This window comes from Diospyros lotus, chromosome 8, assembly GCF_014633365.1.
Source record: "Diospyros lotus cultivar Yz01 chromosome 8, ASM1463336v1, whole genome shotgun sequence".
Classification (NCBI taxonomy): domain Eukaryota; kingdom Viridiplantae; phylum Streptophyta; class Magnoliopsida; order Ericales; family Ebenaceae; genus Diospyros; species Diospyros lotus.
In genome coordinates, this window is record NC_068345.1 from 12,140,722 (window position 1) to 12,156,278 (window position 15,557).

Consider the following 15,557-nt stretch of genomic DNA (forward strand, 5'->3'; position numbering starts at 1 on the left):
TTGGGGCGGTCGGTGGACGTGAATTGCAATTGGAATTGGGGAAGGGGAGAAATTTTATAAAAGGAAGCAGATGGCTTTCTACTTTTAACACGCATCCTTTTCTTCTTCCTTTGTAAATTTCTACTACTATTATAAATTATACGTGTCACGTGTATAATTTTGAAATATAAGTGCTAGTAATATGAAGAACCTCTGTGTGTAACATAAAATAAAAAAAGAAATTAGAACTATATCGAATTGCATATTGGATGTGATCAGACTAAGGCCACTTTAATTTGAGGTGAAATCGATCTCAGTATAGAAATAATTTCTATACTCTATCCTTACATCAGACAATAGATACATATTTATTTATAATAATGTGTTAAATATATGTATTGTTTAAATATTCAAGTTTGTGTATAACGTGTATGTTTTATTCCGTTATATGATCCGCTGGAATCTGCATCTTTTTCTCTTTATTTGTTCCACTGTCGTCTTTCAATTCAATTTATTTTTGTCCATACCGCTATATACGTGATTTTCAAGAGTGGTATTCAAATTGAATTGAAAGACGACAGTGGAACAAGCAAAGAGAAAAAGACGCAGATTCCAACGGATCAAAATGATAGCAAGGCTTGCAGAAACTTGGGAAATATCAAAACGAAACACAAATGCCAAAATGATACTGTGAACATCAAGATTGTACGATAATGAATGCCACAGTAATCATGCATGGTGGTAAAAGCAGACAAGAAACATGGCCTCCTTTGCAAGTTCTGTTTTGTACATCAATTGCACACCAATACCATCATATTCTGTACAAGAAAGAATACGCATTCGTCATTACAAGAAGATGAGAAGGCAGGCCGGGCAGAAAGATAACACCAGTCACGGGTCACTACCATATATCTGGTTTCCTTAGCATCCGATGATAACACCACCTACGGGGAGACATAAGTTTGCATGGTACCCTGTGCTATTTGTCTTTATTCGGGGCACTCCTCCAGTTGGCATCTTTGGCGCCCCTTCAACAGCCTGACCATTATCTGGGCGGATGTTGCAACTAAGCAGTAACAGTAGAATATGTCTGAAATAAATAAGATAAAATCTTCTTGTAGTCACCCATTTGAGTGCCGGTGTTGGGGTCAATGATGTACGGAACCTGGAACATAAAGGTTGTAAGTGATTGATTTTTTCAATTGAAAAGTATAAAAGTTGAGGACTTATTCTTAAGCTAGTGACCCATTGACAACAAAGCCCCCTCTGCAATAAGGGATGCCAAATGCAGGGAACAGTTATTTGGATGGATAATTTCCTCCACAGATCTCTTGTCTCAATTCTGTCATATATCGTCTATTCAGTCTCACTTATATGTGTTATATATATATATGTGTGTGTGTGTACATATATGTTTAGATCACAGTTCGGCCACAGAATTTACACATTAGACAGTTTGATTAGTTCAGTTCAGTTCAGTTTAGTCATTTTCTCTTGGTAGGCCCAGTGTTTGCACTTGTGGACATTGGTTATTTTCTTGTTGCGACATTTTTAACAGTTTGATATGGCTTATTTACAGGCACGGTTGTACAGACATTGATTCAATTTATTATTATAGAACCAATACTGCTATTGTCAGTTTATTGGCTATTATTTGTTATGGATAGAGGCTTGTTTAACCCTAATGGGCCTATAGTTCATTAAGGGTTAGGCATTAGTCACAGACCCCCTTTTGGGTCATGACATGTTAGATTCAAGGTGTTTGCTTCACATTGCTAGCTTGACTTCCCCATCAAGACATTCTTGCCAGGCATACATCACATTACAAAAGCAACCTTAGGTCCATCAGAAAGCTTATAGTTAGCTCTTCCTAGCTATATTTTTTATTTACTTTCTTTTTCTTTTTATATTTTTGGAAAGAGGATGAGTTTTGGTAGCAACAATAAGGTTACTCCTTTGTGATAGAAGGTCATGGGCACAAGGCATGCAAACAATCTCTCTGCAAAAAAAAAGGGAAAAGCTATGTACAAAAATAATTCTCCCTCAACCCTCATAAAGCAAGGAGCCCATGCACTGGGGGCGCTCCTTTTTTATTTAATTATTTGAAAATAAACCAAAGACACAATGTTTAGCAAGAAATGGATGTCAAAATGAGGCTAACTACTCAACAAAAAACAAAGAAGAAGAAGAAGAAAGAAAGAAAGAGGCTAACCTCTTTTGATCCAGATACCTCAAGTAGTAAAGTCATTCGCTGAGATCTCTCTCCCACACTTTGAAGGATGTAAGGAAGCTCTAGTTCACATAATGCTTCACGCACAATTCGAGCATACTACAGAGTGAAGTGAGTGAGAGAGAAACCATTTTAGATATAACAGAAAGCTGCATTCTTTTGGGTGCAAAATAGTCAGACTGGAAGTATCCTTAATCTTCTACTTCCATTCCATGGCGCACAAGTTCTAATATTTTCTTCAATCAAATATTATGCTTTCCTTTTAGGCACATGAAATTTCTGGAAAACTCAAGTCAACAAAGCCTCAATCCAATTATTTGAAATTATTATGGTGAAATTTTTATTTCCATTTCTAAAGTAAAAGCTGTAATTTTAGATAACCATATGCCAAAAATGCCTGCCTTTAACCAATCATGTTTAGGTATTCCACATCCCATACCAAATTCCTTAACCTCTATTTCAAACTGCACCATTATAAGATTTTTTTTGATTGAAAGACATGCATTTTTTTCTTTTATCAGATTTGATTCAACCATGGTTTGATCAATTGATAACTCCACTCAAGAAATCGTTATCCCAACAATTTGAAGTAGTTAAAGATGTGGAATTAAGTAATGCAAATATGTGGTATTAATACAAACACATGCAAAGACCACCCTAATAAGTTGGCCCTTAGCAGTTGTCAATATAATTCTATGCACCAACTGTAAGCTAGTGCTATATAACAAGCAACCCTGTAGTTCATAGGCTGTGAATACACTACTGGTATGTGTATACAGATTGTCTCGAAAAAGCAGCTGGACAAAGGAAGCTGCCTATAGATGGAGCCTCTGATGAAGTCTCGTGTGTGTGATGGTTTCAAGCCATTTCCGGGACTGTGCTAAGTGGATATTCTGTTTTTGGTGTTGTTCAGTTCTTGCTTTGTGCGAACTTAGCTCTTACTTTTCTGCAAGTATTGTCACTGTTCTCTCCTTGTTGGTGATTTGTTCATTGGAAGTACCCAAAGGTGTCTGGAAAGAAGCTTGATTTACATTATTGGGCCCCTTTCCTAATGGCTTAAGTTTTGGGATAAGCAACTTGATATGGCATTAGAGCTAGGTTCCAGTTGGTCCAATACTCTTCTGTCTTCATTTCCCATTATTCATATTTCTTGTGACTCAAATTCTGTGAATGTTTATGTTAGAGGATACTGAGATACATATTCCCGAGATCCATATTCCTTTTCTAGGAGATCCTATCTCTATCTTGACTGCATGTATATTACAGGTTGTATTCTAGGCTGTATGTGTTTCCTAATTACGGTAGACTATGATTAGGCAATTGACTAATTTAGAGATTAGTTTTTGTTCTTCTTTTCATTGACCAACTGTATATAATTGGGTAATTCTACCCTAAGAGAATACAGATTGGATTACTGGTTTACTCTTAACATGGTATTAGAGCCCTAGGTTCATATTCCTGGAATTGGGCACTGCCTTCAGTCTTTCCTTTTTGGTTGTAACAAGTGTTGACATTTGGTCCACTTTAGCAACACCCTAAAACCATAGAACCATGACAGACACAATTGAATCCAGTAGTACAACAAAGGCACCTTTCGCTGGAAGCAATGGCACAACTTCGGGTGGGGAGGACATTTAGGCAGCATATAGACTGAATGGAAAGAACTATTTGAAGTGGTCTCAATTAATCTGCACGTTTCTGAAAGACAAAGGGAAGCTGAGTCATCTACTTGGAATCGGGCCTAAGAAGGATGATCCTACATATAGAACCTGGGATGAGAAAGATTCGTTGGTCATGTCTTGGCTGTGGAACTCCATGCTGCCAGAAATCAGTGATAGTTATGTTCCTAAGCACTGCCAAGGAGATTTGGGATGCAGTTAAACTCATGCACTCCAAAGTCCATAATGCTGCTTAGATTTATGAGATCAAGGCAAAAGTGACGACTACCAAGCAAGGATCTCGGTCAATCACCGAATGTGCCAACCTCTTGCAAACATTGTGGCAAGAGTTGGACCATTATCAATGCATTTAGATGAAGTGCAGTGATGATGCAGCTATAAAAAAATGGTTTGTTGAGAAAGAAAGAATTTATGATTTTCTTGGAATGGAAAACCTGACTTCTTCTCTAAATGAGACATTGCAATTGTGTGCTGAGGAAGAACAAAGTTTAGTGATGCTTGAGATTTCTTCTACAAACAGTTCAGTTCTTGTAACTATGAAGAATCCTGGTTTGGACAAGCAACCTAGAGAGGATAAGAAGCCATCCGATTCATAAAAAATGAACAACAAGGACTCCTTATGGAGCAACTATTACAGGAAGCCTTGTCATACCATAGAGAAGTGTTGGAAGCTTCATGGTAAGCCTCCTAAGAATGGACAACTGAGAAGGCAAGGGCAAGTTTATGTGGCTATTATCCATCAACCTGATGAAGGAAAACTCCAAGAACAGGCAAGTCTAGTGGAGCTCAATTGGGAGGAGATTTAAAAACTAAGAAGTCTATTGGGGTCATTGGAGAAGAAAGATAAACTAGAGAGAGAGGTGGGCTTTACTCTCTTAAAGATCTTGGCGGGCATGTTAATAAAGGGAGAGTTTCCCTTCATAGTTAAGTCCTCCAAGTCCAATAAAGATAAGCTTTGGCTTCATCATTTTTGTCTTGGTCATCCCTCTTTTAGGGTTCTTAAATTAATGTTTCCTTTATTGTTTAAAGGATTAGATGTTGAGGATTTCCATTGTGATGTGTGTGAACTTGCAAAACATAAGAGAGTTTCATTCCCTATCACTAATAAAAGTTCTCTTCCATTTACAATCATTCACAACAATATATGGAGCTCGATGGTTTGTCTCCTTTATTGATAATTGCACTTGTGTAATTTGGTTATACCTTTTGAAAACCAAATTTGAGGTGCACCATTTTTCCAATCTTCTACAATATTGTCAAAACTCAATTTGGTGTTGAAATAAAAAGATTTCGTTCTGATAACGCAAAAGACTATTTCAATTAGTCTTTGTCATTCTTCTTTCACGACAAGGGCATAATTCATGAGTCTTCTTGTGTCCATACTTCCTAGCAAAATGGGGTGGCTGAAAGAAAGAATGGTCACCTTCTAGCTATTACAAGAGCTCTCCTATTTCAAAAAAATGTCCCAAAACAATACTAGGGAGAAGTAGTTTTGACAGCCACTCACCTTATCAACAAGCTACCCTCAAGGAGTCTTGATTCCCATAGTCCAATCCAACTCCTCACCTGATTTCAATGCCTCTAATGGTCTTACCCCCAAAGTTTTTGGTTGCCTATCTTTTGTCCATATACACACTCAACATAGGGGAAAACTTGATCCACGTGCTCTCAAATGTATCTTTGTTGGGTATTCTTCCTCTCATAAGTGTTATCATCCACCTACTAAGAGGTTTCTCGTCTCAATTGATGTCACCTTTGTGGAAAATAATTCATAATTTGATTGTCTTTATCTTCAGGGGGAAACTTCTTTCTTGGAAGACAAGGACAAAGATTTATTTCTCCTTGAATTCCCTTATTCGAATCCTTCGGTTTCTATTCCATCATCTGAGTTCAAGGACTCACAGGACATGATATAGGGGGAGCATCCACCGACCTCATCTTGTCCACTACAGGTGTATTCAAGAAGGAAAGAACCAGCCCCTCAACCTATGCAGGCTCCATAATCTTAATCGGGTCCTACTCCTAATATTACCATAGTAACTACTATTTCCACTCCTGGAACTAAACTTGTCACTGAACTTGTAACTGACCTTGATCCAAATGACCTTTACCTTCCTATTGCCATTAGAAAAGGAATAAGAACTTGTACCAATCACCTTCTACACTTGTTCATGTCCTATACAAACTTGTCTCCTAAACACAGAGCTTTGCTCACTAGCCTAAGCACAATCCCCATACCTAAGACCTTTTTCGAAGTAATAGGCAATGAGAACTAGAGGGATGCCATGGAGGTAGAGATGGCAACATTGGAAAAAAATCAAACATGGGAGTTGGCAAAATTACCGAAGGGGAAGAACTTAGTGGGATGTAAATGGGTGTTCATAGTGAAGTATAGATCAGATAGGTAATTAGAAAGGTACAAGGCAAGATTAGTTGCTAAGGGATATACACAAACATATGTGATGGATTATCTTGAGACATTTGCTCCAATAGCTAAAATGAACACTGTAAGAGTGCTATTATCTTTGGCTACCAACCTAGGCTAGAAATTGCAATAGTTTGATGTCAAGAATGCATTCTCACATGGCGACCTTGAGGAGGAGATCTATATTGAAGTACCACTAGAGTTTAGATCAAAGATAAGGGAAGATGTAGTGTGCAGATTGAAAATGACCCTATATGGACTGAAGCAATTATCGAGAGCATGGTTTGGACGATTCAGCAAAGTCATGGTTGGTATGGGGTACAAATAGAGCCAGGGTGATCACACTTTGTTTGTACATCACTCGGCCTCAGGGGGAGTGACTGCATTGCTTGTAGATGTGTATGATATTATAGTAACTGGTGATGATATGGAAGGAATGGAAACCTAAAGAAGCTGCTTGGCCAAAGAATTTGAGATTAAGGAGCTAGGCAAATTGAAATATTTTTTGGGTATTGAGATTGCTCACTCTAAGCAGGGAATCTTTATATCCCAATAGAAATAGATCCTATACTTGTTGATTGAAATTGGTAAGTTGGGAAGTAAAGTTGTTGATACACCCATAGAGCCTAATCACCGACTAGGAGATGTCCCAGAAGATGGTGTAGTGGATAAAGGTTCCTACCAAAGGCTAGTAGGAAGACTTATTTACCTATCACATGCATGACTAGACATTGCTTATGCTATGAGTGTAGCCAGCCAGTTCATGCATAATCCTAAAGAAACACATCTCAAAGCAATGTACAAGATTCTACATTATTTAAAGGGGACACCGAGTAAAGGCATATTGTTTAAGAAAGGGGGAGTGCTATATCTTGAGGCCTATATTGATGCTGGCTATGCAGGGTTGGTTGTTGATAGAAGATCAATATCGGGGTATTGCACATTTCTAGGAGATAATCTTGTGACTTTGAGAAGTAAGAAATAGAGTGTTGTAGCCCAATCAAGCGCTAAAGCAGAGTTCAGATCAATAGCCATGGGAATATGTGAATTACTATGGATCAAGATAATCTTGGAATACCAAAAAATCAAGTGGAAAGAACCTATGAGACTTTACTGTGATAATAAGTTAACTATCAATATTGCTCAAAATTCGGTATAGCATGATCGGACAAAGCATGTTAAAGTGGATAGACACTTCATAAAGGAAAAACTAGATAGCAGATTGATTTGCACCCCATGGCAATTGCCTAATTTAGAGATTAGTTTATGTTCTTCTCTTCATTGACCAACTGCATATAATTGGGTAATTCTACCCTAAGAGAATACAGATTGGATTATTGGTTTACTCTTGACAGTTTATGCAAGTTGGTGTAGTCCCCCCACATACAACCACGTGGTTTTAATCAGGGGGGTACAAGAAAATTTAATATAAACTGTTGGGTTCCTTTCTTAATAGCTTATATATATTTTTAGGACAAGTGGCAAACTAACAAAATTCCAAAGTAATATTCAGCAATGATCCAAAGCAGCTAAGGTTTCTCTTTCTGGTTATGAGAAACATTGCCATCTCATGGAGAAAGATCAAACAGAGATTGATACTTGAGTTAGGAAGATGCATATGTTTTTAGTCTACTATAGAATTCCATAGACCCACATTTTTTAATATATGCAATCACCCAGACAACGTAAGGAGATTAGGGAGTCTGTTTGGTTATTATTTCTAGTGATTTGACTTGTATGTATGGCACCTAGAGATTATGTAAGGAAATTTATCATACATGGATAGATGCACCTACCTATATGTAAGGAAAATTTAAGTGCATTTAGATATTATTTACTAGTGACTTGTATGTGTAATTTCATCTTTTCCCAAAACATTTTAGGTTCTGTATGCTGCTTATATGGAGCTAACATTAGTTGATACACATCCTATTCGTTCAGCACTGGCCAATCAGTCTGTTCAAAGTACAGTATGGCTGTAGTTTCTATGGTGGTATTGCTGACTAAAACAGTTATGGTTGTGAAGGCACACTTGGCCTGACAACCCTCGAGACATATCCATTGTGGTTTAGGCAACATATTGGAGATCAATGTTGGGATCCAATTCACTAGTTCCACTTCCAAACCTTAAGTTCTCATTTTTTACTCAAATCAAATGCAAGAGATATCTAGTTTATTTTCTAATATTTCAATATTCCAAATTTCTTCTGTAATGTTACCATAACAAATGGCTGGACTACCACTACTAGTGGTGTTTGGATTATGCATTCAGGTTCCTCTATTTCATTGCCTTAAGCTTTTGTCAGGTCTTCAAGTCTGACAAGGTCAATTATCTGCTAATTGAGAGAATTAGGGCAGAACTTAGAGAGAAATGTGAGAAGGATTCACAGAAGTAGGTGAGAGAGAGAGAGAACAAGATTGAGAGAGAGAGAAATTGAGAGAAAGAAACAGAGAATTCTTTGGAAAAATGCTTCAATGATCTTTCATTCAGCTGGATTAGGTTTTTATACTAATCCAGGCAGTTTAGTTCGACGCCGATAAGGCTGCCAATACAAAGTACAACTTTGAACAGCTTGTTACAGTACAACTGCTTAACTACCAACCCAAAAATACCAAGAAACCCTTATACAAACATTAGGTTCCTGACAGCTTTATATATGCTTTCACATCCCCTCATCTTACATGTTCTAGTAAGCTTGCTGAATATTTTGATTCCTCAATGAAATTTCTTTCCTGATTATGTTATTTAAGATTTTGAAGTCAAGAGAATACTAAAGGAGGACATGAACACGAAGGTGTGTACTACTTTGATACAGTGTTGTCCCTTGTAGCCTGATATGTTGAGGCATCTATGTTAGATATTCATTATTGTTTGGATAAGTTGAAGTTCGTAGTTCCCTGTCTGCATCAGTTTTGTCATTCGGATTGTCTCATGTCAATTGAAAAGATCAGTGTGTAATTTTTGCTTCCTAAGACAATGACAAGGTACAGGTCCTTAATTGTTAGTTCTTTTGAAATCAAGCTTCCAAGTTGTGCGACCTCAAAGTTAAGATTTCAATGTTTTGTTACCTCTATTGATGATTCCTCAATGTTTTGTTACCCATTACTTTCAGATGTCTTCAATCTCTGAAACCAGCAACCCTAGCCACTCCTCAGTTGATCCTAACACCAGCATGCTGACTGGAGTCACTAACAACCCTTCAGCGAGCAACTTCCAGAATCTTAACCCGTCATATCGGTTAGATCGGAGAAACTACCTACAACGGTCTCAAGTGGTAAGGACATTCTTTAAGGGTAAAGGGAAGCTGAGTCATCTTGATGGGATGGGACTATCAAAAGAGGACCTGAGATTTGCAGCATGGGACAAGGAGGATTTGAAAATTATGTCATGGTTATGGAACTCTATGCAGCCTGAAATTAGCTGCAACTGCATGTTTTTATCCATTGCCCAGTAGGGTATGGGAAACTGTTCAGAAGACATACTAAAAAATACAGGATGTAGCCCTAATGTTTGAAATCAAAACCAGAATCGCATCCACGAAACAGACAAGTTTTTCTATGACTAACTATTACAATACTCTGAATGGCTTGTGGTTAGAACTTGATCACTATTAGAATCTGAAGATGAAAGACAGCAAGGATGCCCAAATCCTAAAGGAGTTCATTGAACGAGATTGAGTGTTTGAGTTCTTAGCAGGTCTAAATCTTGAATTTGATCCTGTTCAAGTTCAAATCCTTGGAAGAGGAAAGTTGCCACAATTGGGGGGAAGTCTTCTCTATCATTTGGGTCAAGGAAAGTAGGTGCTTGGTTATGCTTGAATCTCAACAAACTAAAGGGTCTGTCATGGTATCAAGGAAGCCTAATGGAGGAAGGACTACCATGGGGAGTCAGACTGACAGCCTTAAGCCCTCCAATAAGGATGGTCTTTGGTGCACATTTTTGTAAGAAGCCACCACACACAAGAAAAAATTGTTTTCAAGCTTTATGGAAAGGCTCAGGTTCTAAGTTGGACTGGTGGATTCAAGGGACAAGCACAACAGTCAGCAAACATTGCCAAAATGACAAATTAGTCCCAAGATGCTTCTGCTAGCAGTGATGAACTTGGTGGACTTAGTAAGGAGGAGTTTGAAAAATTGAGAGGTTTCATCCAATCTCTTTCTGGCTCTAGTTCTGCATGCTCTCTAGTTGCCTTTGGTAAGTGTCTCTCTGCTTGTTCCTTTAATGCTTATGCTAGCCCACATCCTTCTTCATGGATTCATGACTTAGGTGCAACTGATAACATGACACCGTATCCCATTTTTTTTGCAACCTACAAATCCCTTCTGGGCCACAGAGGGATTGCTGTTGCAAATGGCTGTCATATTCCTATTGCTGGTCAAGGCAACAACAATCTCATTCCCTGAGGACAATTGAATCTAACCTGTGCTCTGTATTTGCGAAGCCAGTGAAAAATTGCACAGAAACCTAAAAAAGGGGTTAAGTCATTCATTTTTGGCATGAGGTCAATAAGTATTTGTCTCTGGTTCCCTGAGGACCCATTATCCATGTCTATGGTTGTTGAGTAGATGATTTCTGTTTCATGTCTCCTCTCAACCCATCTCCTTTTCTAACAACAAAATTTTCAATCTGGAAAAGCAGTATAAAATAATTGGAAAGAGAAGAAAAGAAAGGAAACCTAAATGATTTGCACAGATACACAATGCATATTTATTGTCTTACTGGATTATTTTCATAAGAGAAAAGTTCCAATTTCTTGGATGGCAGTTCCCTGCTAGCCTTTTCCCATAATGTCATTCCTCTTCCTGCTCGAAAAATTGTGGGCATCCATCCAGTGAATAGCGTGCTGTGTGATGAAAGGAGGACCAATTAGAGAAAAATTAATCTAAAAGAGGGCAGCAAAGCCTTAAGAAGAAGAAGAAGAAGAAGAAGAAGAAAACAAATAAAGATAAAAACACGTCATCAAAAGCAAGGGCATTAATACTATAATGTAATTTTTCCCCAGTAGCACCAGCAGCTCAAAAATAAATTTTTAACTATAACTCAGAATTGAAGATAAAAAGAAAAATTCCACTTTGATTGTTCAACTCAGTTATTTCTCCAAATTTCATAGTGGTTAACCTCTAGAATGGGATTTTTCTAACCAAGTCCCATCAGAAAGGTTTTGGGTTTGCATGGACCAAAGAGATATATTTGCACCTGTAGTACTTACGATGTATAATGAATAGGAAAGAAGCTAGTAAAGAATACATGTAAGGACATTTGTTAAGAGCAAGAAAAGAAAGAAAAGCAACATTGTCGAACCATCATTCCAACTTAAATAGTGACTAGGGAAACAACTATATTCCTAATGCAACATCAACTTTTTAGCCAAAGCAACTGGCAAATTGACTGGTGTAATTGCACAAACAAATGTATTTTAACAAACAGAAAATGGAAAATATATAAAAGAAGCCTCTTATATTCTGTCACAATATGGCTCCTCCATCCTCTTCCAAGAATAATAGAAAAGTAAATTTTGAATTGGACAAGGTCAACTTTCCAAATTTATACAATAAAAAACAAGATGGAATTCATAGTACTCAGTAGCAAGATTATGTTCTTCATGATCATTCACTTTATAACAATAATTACAAAGACAAATCACTGCCCAAACTTTTTCCATGGTAATTTAGAAATTTTCATGGTAGGATACCTTTCTAGAAGACCAGTTGAAGGATTTCTTCCTTTGCCATATTGCTTAAATAGGTATTTTACGATCTCACCTAGAGAGAAACAAGAATGGCATAACTCTCAGAGTTAAAAACTGGTCAAGAAGCATTCAAAATAATATACCATGAACACAAGTGGAACTGAGGGTGCAAAAGGAAGTTTGGATACTGAAAAAGAAGTGAGAAAAAGGATAAACAGCCTTGTGCAATTGTGACTGTTAAACTGGATCATCCAACTAAACCTGTAACTACAGATCTTCAAAACTCAAAACTCAACCTGTATGCAAGTGTATGAACAGATATAGGGTACAAAAATACTTCAAGGAAATTAAGAACCAAGAAAAAGAATTATCATGTTCATCATTTTCTGGTCAATTTACTCTATATACAACTACATCCTCTATGAAACTTCTATTCTATTTGTTAAATGTATACAAAGAAACTGTTTCTATTATACTCAAGAGTACAACATAAGCATATATATACATACATTTACTTAAAGATAAATACACTAATACCTCCTTACTTATCTTATTTAATACTTCCCCTCAAGCTGGAGCATATATATTGAGCATGCCCAGTTTGGTACAAATATAATTCACACGAGACCCTCTAAATGACTTGGTGAGTAAATCAGTTAGTTGATCATTAGAACCCACATATGTTGTAACTACATCCCCAGAGAGCACATTTTCTCTAACAAAATGGAAATAACAAGTCTCTCTAGTGTGACCAAGGCAATTACAATAGGAGCACTGGGGCCGTGGAGGACCACCACCCCGACGACCACCACGACCAGTCAAGGGTCATAACTAGGGCGGAGTGATCTCCAGGAACGGACATGCCACGATCAACAGTAATAGAGGAGGCTCTAAGTAGTCTGGCAAATACCTCTGTCAGAAGAGGAAGAGAGGCACTGCTGAGGATCTGTGTCTTAATTGAGTCAAGCTCTGGTCAAATTCCATGAAAACAGAGGATAGTAAACATTTGATCGCGTTGTTGCTGTTGTTTCTTGATATCGGTATCAAAGGGCATCAACTCGTTAAAGTCGGTAATAGAAGCTTGAAGCTTACCCAAATATGTGGTCATATCCAAATCAGTCTGTCGTAAATTGAACAAAGCACCAATCACATCATAAATACGAGTGATGTCACTAGTATACAACTCACGAGCCCGAGTCCATAGGGCACTACACTCCCAAAGAGGTCGAAATATCGGCATTAAGGTCGGCTCAATGGTCTGCCACAATAAACTCAATAACTGGGCATCCACTCTCCGCCAAAGAGATTGATCCCCCTCAGAAACAGTTGAAATAGTCTTTGATAAATGATCCTCAAGGCCATGACCAAGAAACCAAATTTCAACTGCACATGACCAAGAGGGATAATTATGTCCGCTCAATTTCTCTGTTGTAATAACCGGTGTGCTCGAAAAATGGGGAATGGTCACTGGTGTGGACATGGTGGAGTGACTTGTGGATGACGAGTGAGCTGGAGATGAATCCATGATGCAGAAAGAACAGCAGATCTGGAGCAGATTTGATTACACAACCAAAGAGAGGGAAGACAGATCTAGAGCAATGGCAGATCTGGAGCAGATTGGGTTACACGACCAAGGAGAAGAAAGAACAGATCTGGAGCAATACCAGATCTGGAGCACAAAAGCTGAAGCTGTCACCGGAGTTCACCTGAGGATGGCCGGATCTGGACAGGCGCGGCAAAGGCGACGGAGAGATGACCGGGACAGAGGCGGCGACAGTGAGGACGATCTCGGGTGCGAGCACGGGCGTGGCGACGGCAAGGACGCAGGAGCGGCAATGGCGATGGCACAGGCGTAGCGACGGAGAAGGCGAGATCTGGGCGCGGCCGGACCGAATCTGGAGAAGAGGAGCCGCGATCTGGAGAAGAAGAAGCCCTAAACCCTAAACCAGCGGCCGACGAAGAGACCAGCGGTGATGACGACAGCAGGCGAAGCGACCGGCAGTGATGGCGTCGGCTGACGATGGCGGCGGCTAGGGTTAGGTTAGGATTTGGGCTCTGATACCATGTTAAACGTATACAAAGAAACTATTTGTATTATACTCAAGAGTACAACATAAGCATATATATACATACATTTACTTAAAGATAAATACACTAATACCCCCTTACTTATCTTATTTAACACTATTGTTTGTTATTGTACACCATTAGCCTCTTGTTGAGCTGATATTCAACCATCTTTCTTTTTTTCCCTTCTCTCCCCAAGTTTGTGAAAATGAGGCAAAAGGGAAAAAAAAGTTATGCCCTGCACTCCTTGACTTTTTACATTGCTATATGATGTACAGAGTATCAAGTGCAGGAACATAATCTAACATTTCCAAATATTATGTCTTCAGATGATAAAAATTGAACATGTCAATGTGCATATTATTGATAGAGGTACACAATCTCCAAAGAAGATCTGCTTATTTATGCACTAGCATGAAGACATAGAAAATAAGATTAGAGGAATATGGCAAAGTAAACAAGATATGCTTATTCTGGACCAACATGAAGTCATACTGAACCTTTCTACACTTTTGGAAACTTAGGCCAATTGAAAAGGTGATTGTTTAAACAAGAGTATAGAGTTTAAGGTGATAAAATTCAAATTTCAAATCCTTCATAACATTTTGTGTCATATTGCACTCTAGTACAGTTGTTAAGTGAAAGGGAGGGCGAAGGTTTTTCCCTCCATCCTCACCAGAAAATATGTAGGTGACATGAATTCAAATTATGAATCCAATAGCAAACAATAGTGCCAACCTCTTTATATCCTTCTATGATAACTAACAGAATGTTGAAAGAAAGAAGAAGAACACGAGTGGGGAGAAAGAGGCAGAGAAGAAGAGTCTTATTACAATAGGGTGTAGAAATTTATTTTTTAAAGGTTAATACTGGGGGATTGAAGACATTGAAACCTTTCTTTGGAACTTCAAAGTAGAATGAGGGAATCTACCTTTACATTCCCATTCCTGGTTTGATTTTCCCCCCCTCTTTCTGATAACATGGTTTCATGGTTAGCCTCCTGCTGCTAAAGGCTCCTGGTTCATCTGTCCGCTTTATCAGCTTTCATTACTACTGCCATTAATTAACTAGTGGTCTTGGCTTGAACTACAACACAACAATGAATCCCCTTCACCATCAACCCCCACCCCCCCAGGGCTCCTAGGAAAAAGAAGCCTGGAATGAAAGGAAAACCTCAAATCCAATGCAATGGATGAAATGAAAAGAATCATGGTATTTTACCAAGCCATTGTTTACAGTGACTCCACATATTGAGATCTCTGTCAGTGACGCGAAAACGAAGAACATGATATGATCATATATATAGAAACATGGATGCTAGAAAACAGTAAAATATACATTCATGGATAATGGAACAACTTACTGCTTTCATACATTGACATTCCAGTATTTGGATCAAAAAGGAAAGGAAACCTGCATGAGAACTTCTATTTAAAATGACAAAGATAACATGGATATAACAATGATTATAAGATATTATTTGTCAA

The 15,557-nt window shown here is 38.2% G+C and overlaps 1 protein-coding gene across 1 annotated transcript in view; it reads right to left on the reverse strand.

Moving 5' to 3' along the window:
- Window positions 1-639: 639 nt before the first annotated feature.
- Window positions 640-15,557, reverse strand: part of LOC127808900 (uncharacterized) — a 70,538-nt gene continuing 55,620 nt past the window's right edge. The window contains exons 7-11 of the mRNA XM_052347608.1: window positions 15,434-15,483; window positions 12,007-12,076; window positions 11,034-11,157; window positions 2,192-2,308; window positions 640-1,144 (exon numbers count right to left, since the gene is read on the reverse strand). Of these exons, the coding sequence (XP_052203568.1) occupies window positions 1,046-1,144; window positions 2,192-2,308; window positions 11,034-11,157; window positions 12,007-12,076; window positions 15,434-15,483 (460 nt within the window). The 3' untranslated portion in view covers window positions 640-1,045. The remainder of the gene's footprint in view (window positions 1,145-2,191; window positions 2,309-11,033; window positions 11,158-12,006; window positions 12,077-15,433; window positions 15,484-15,557) is intronic.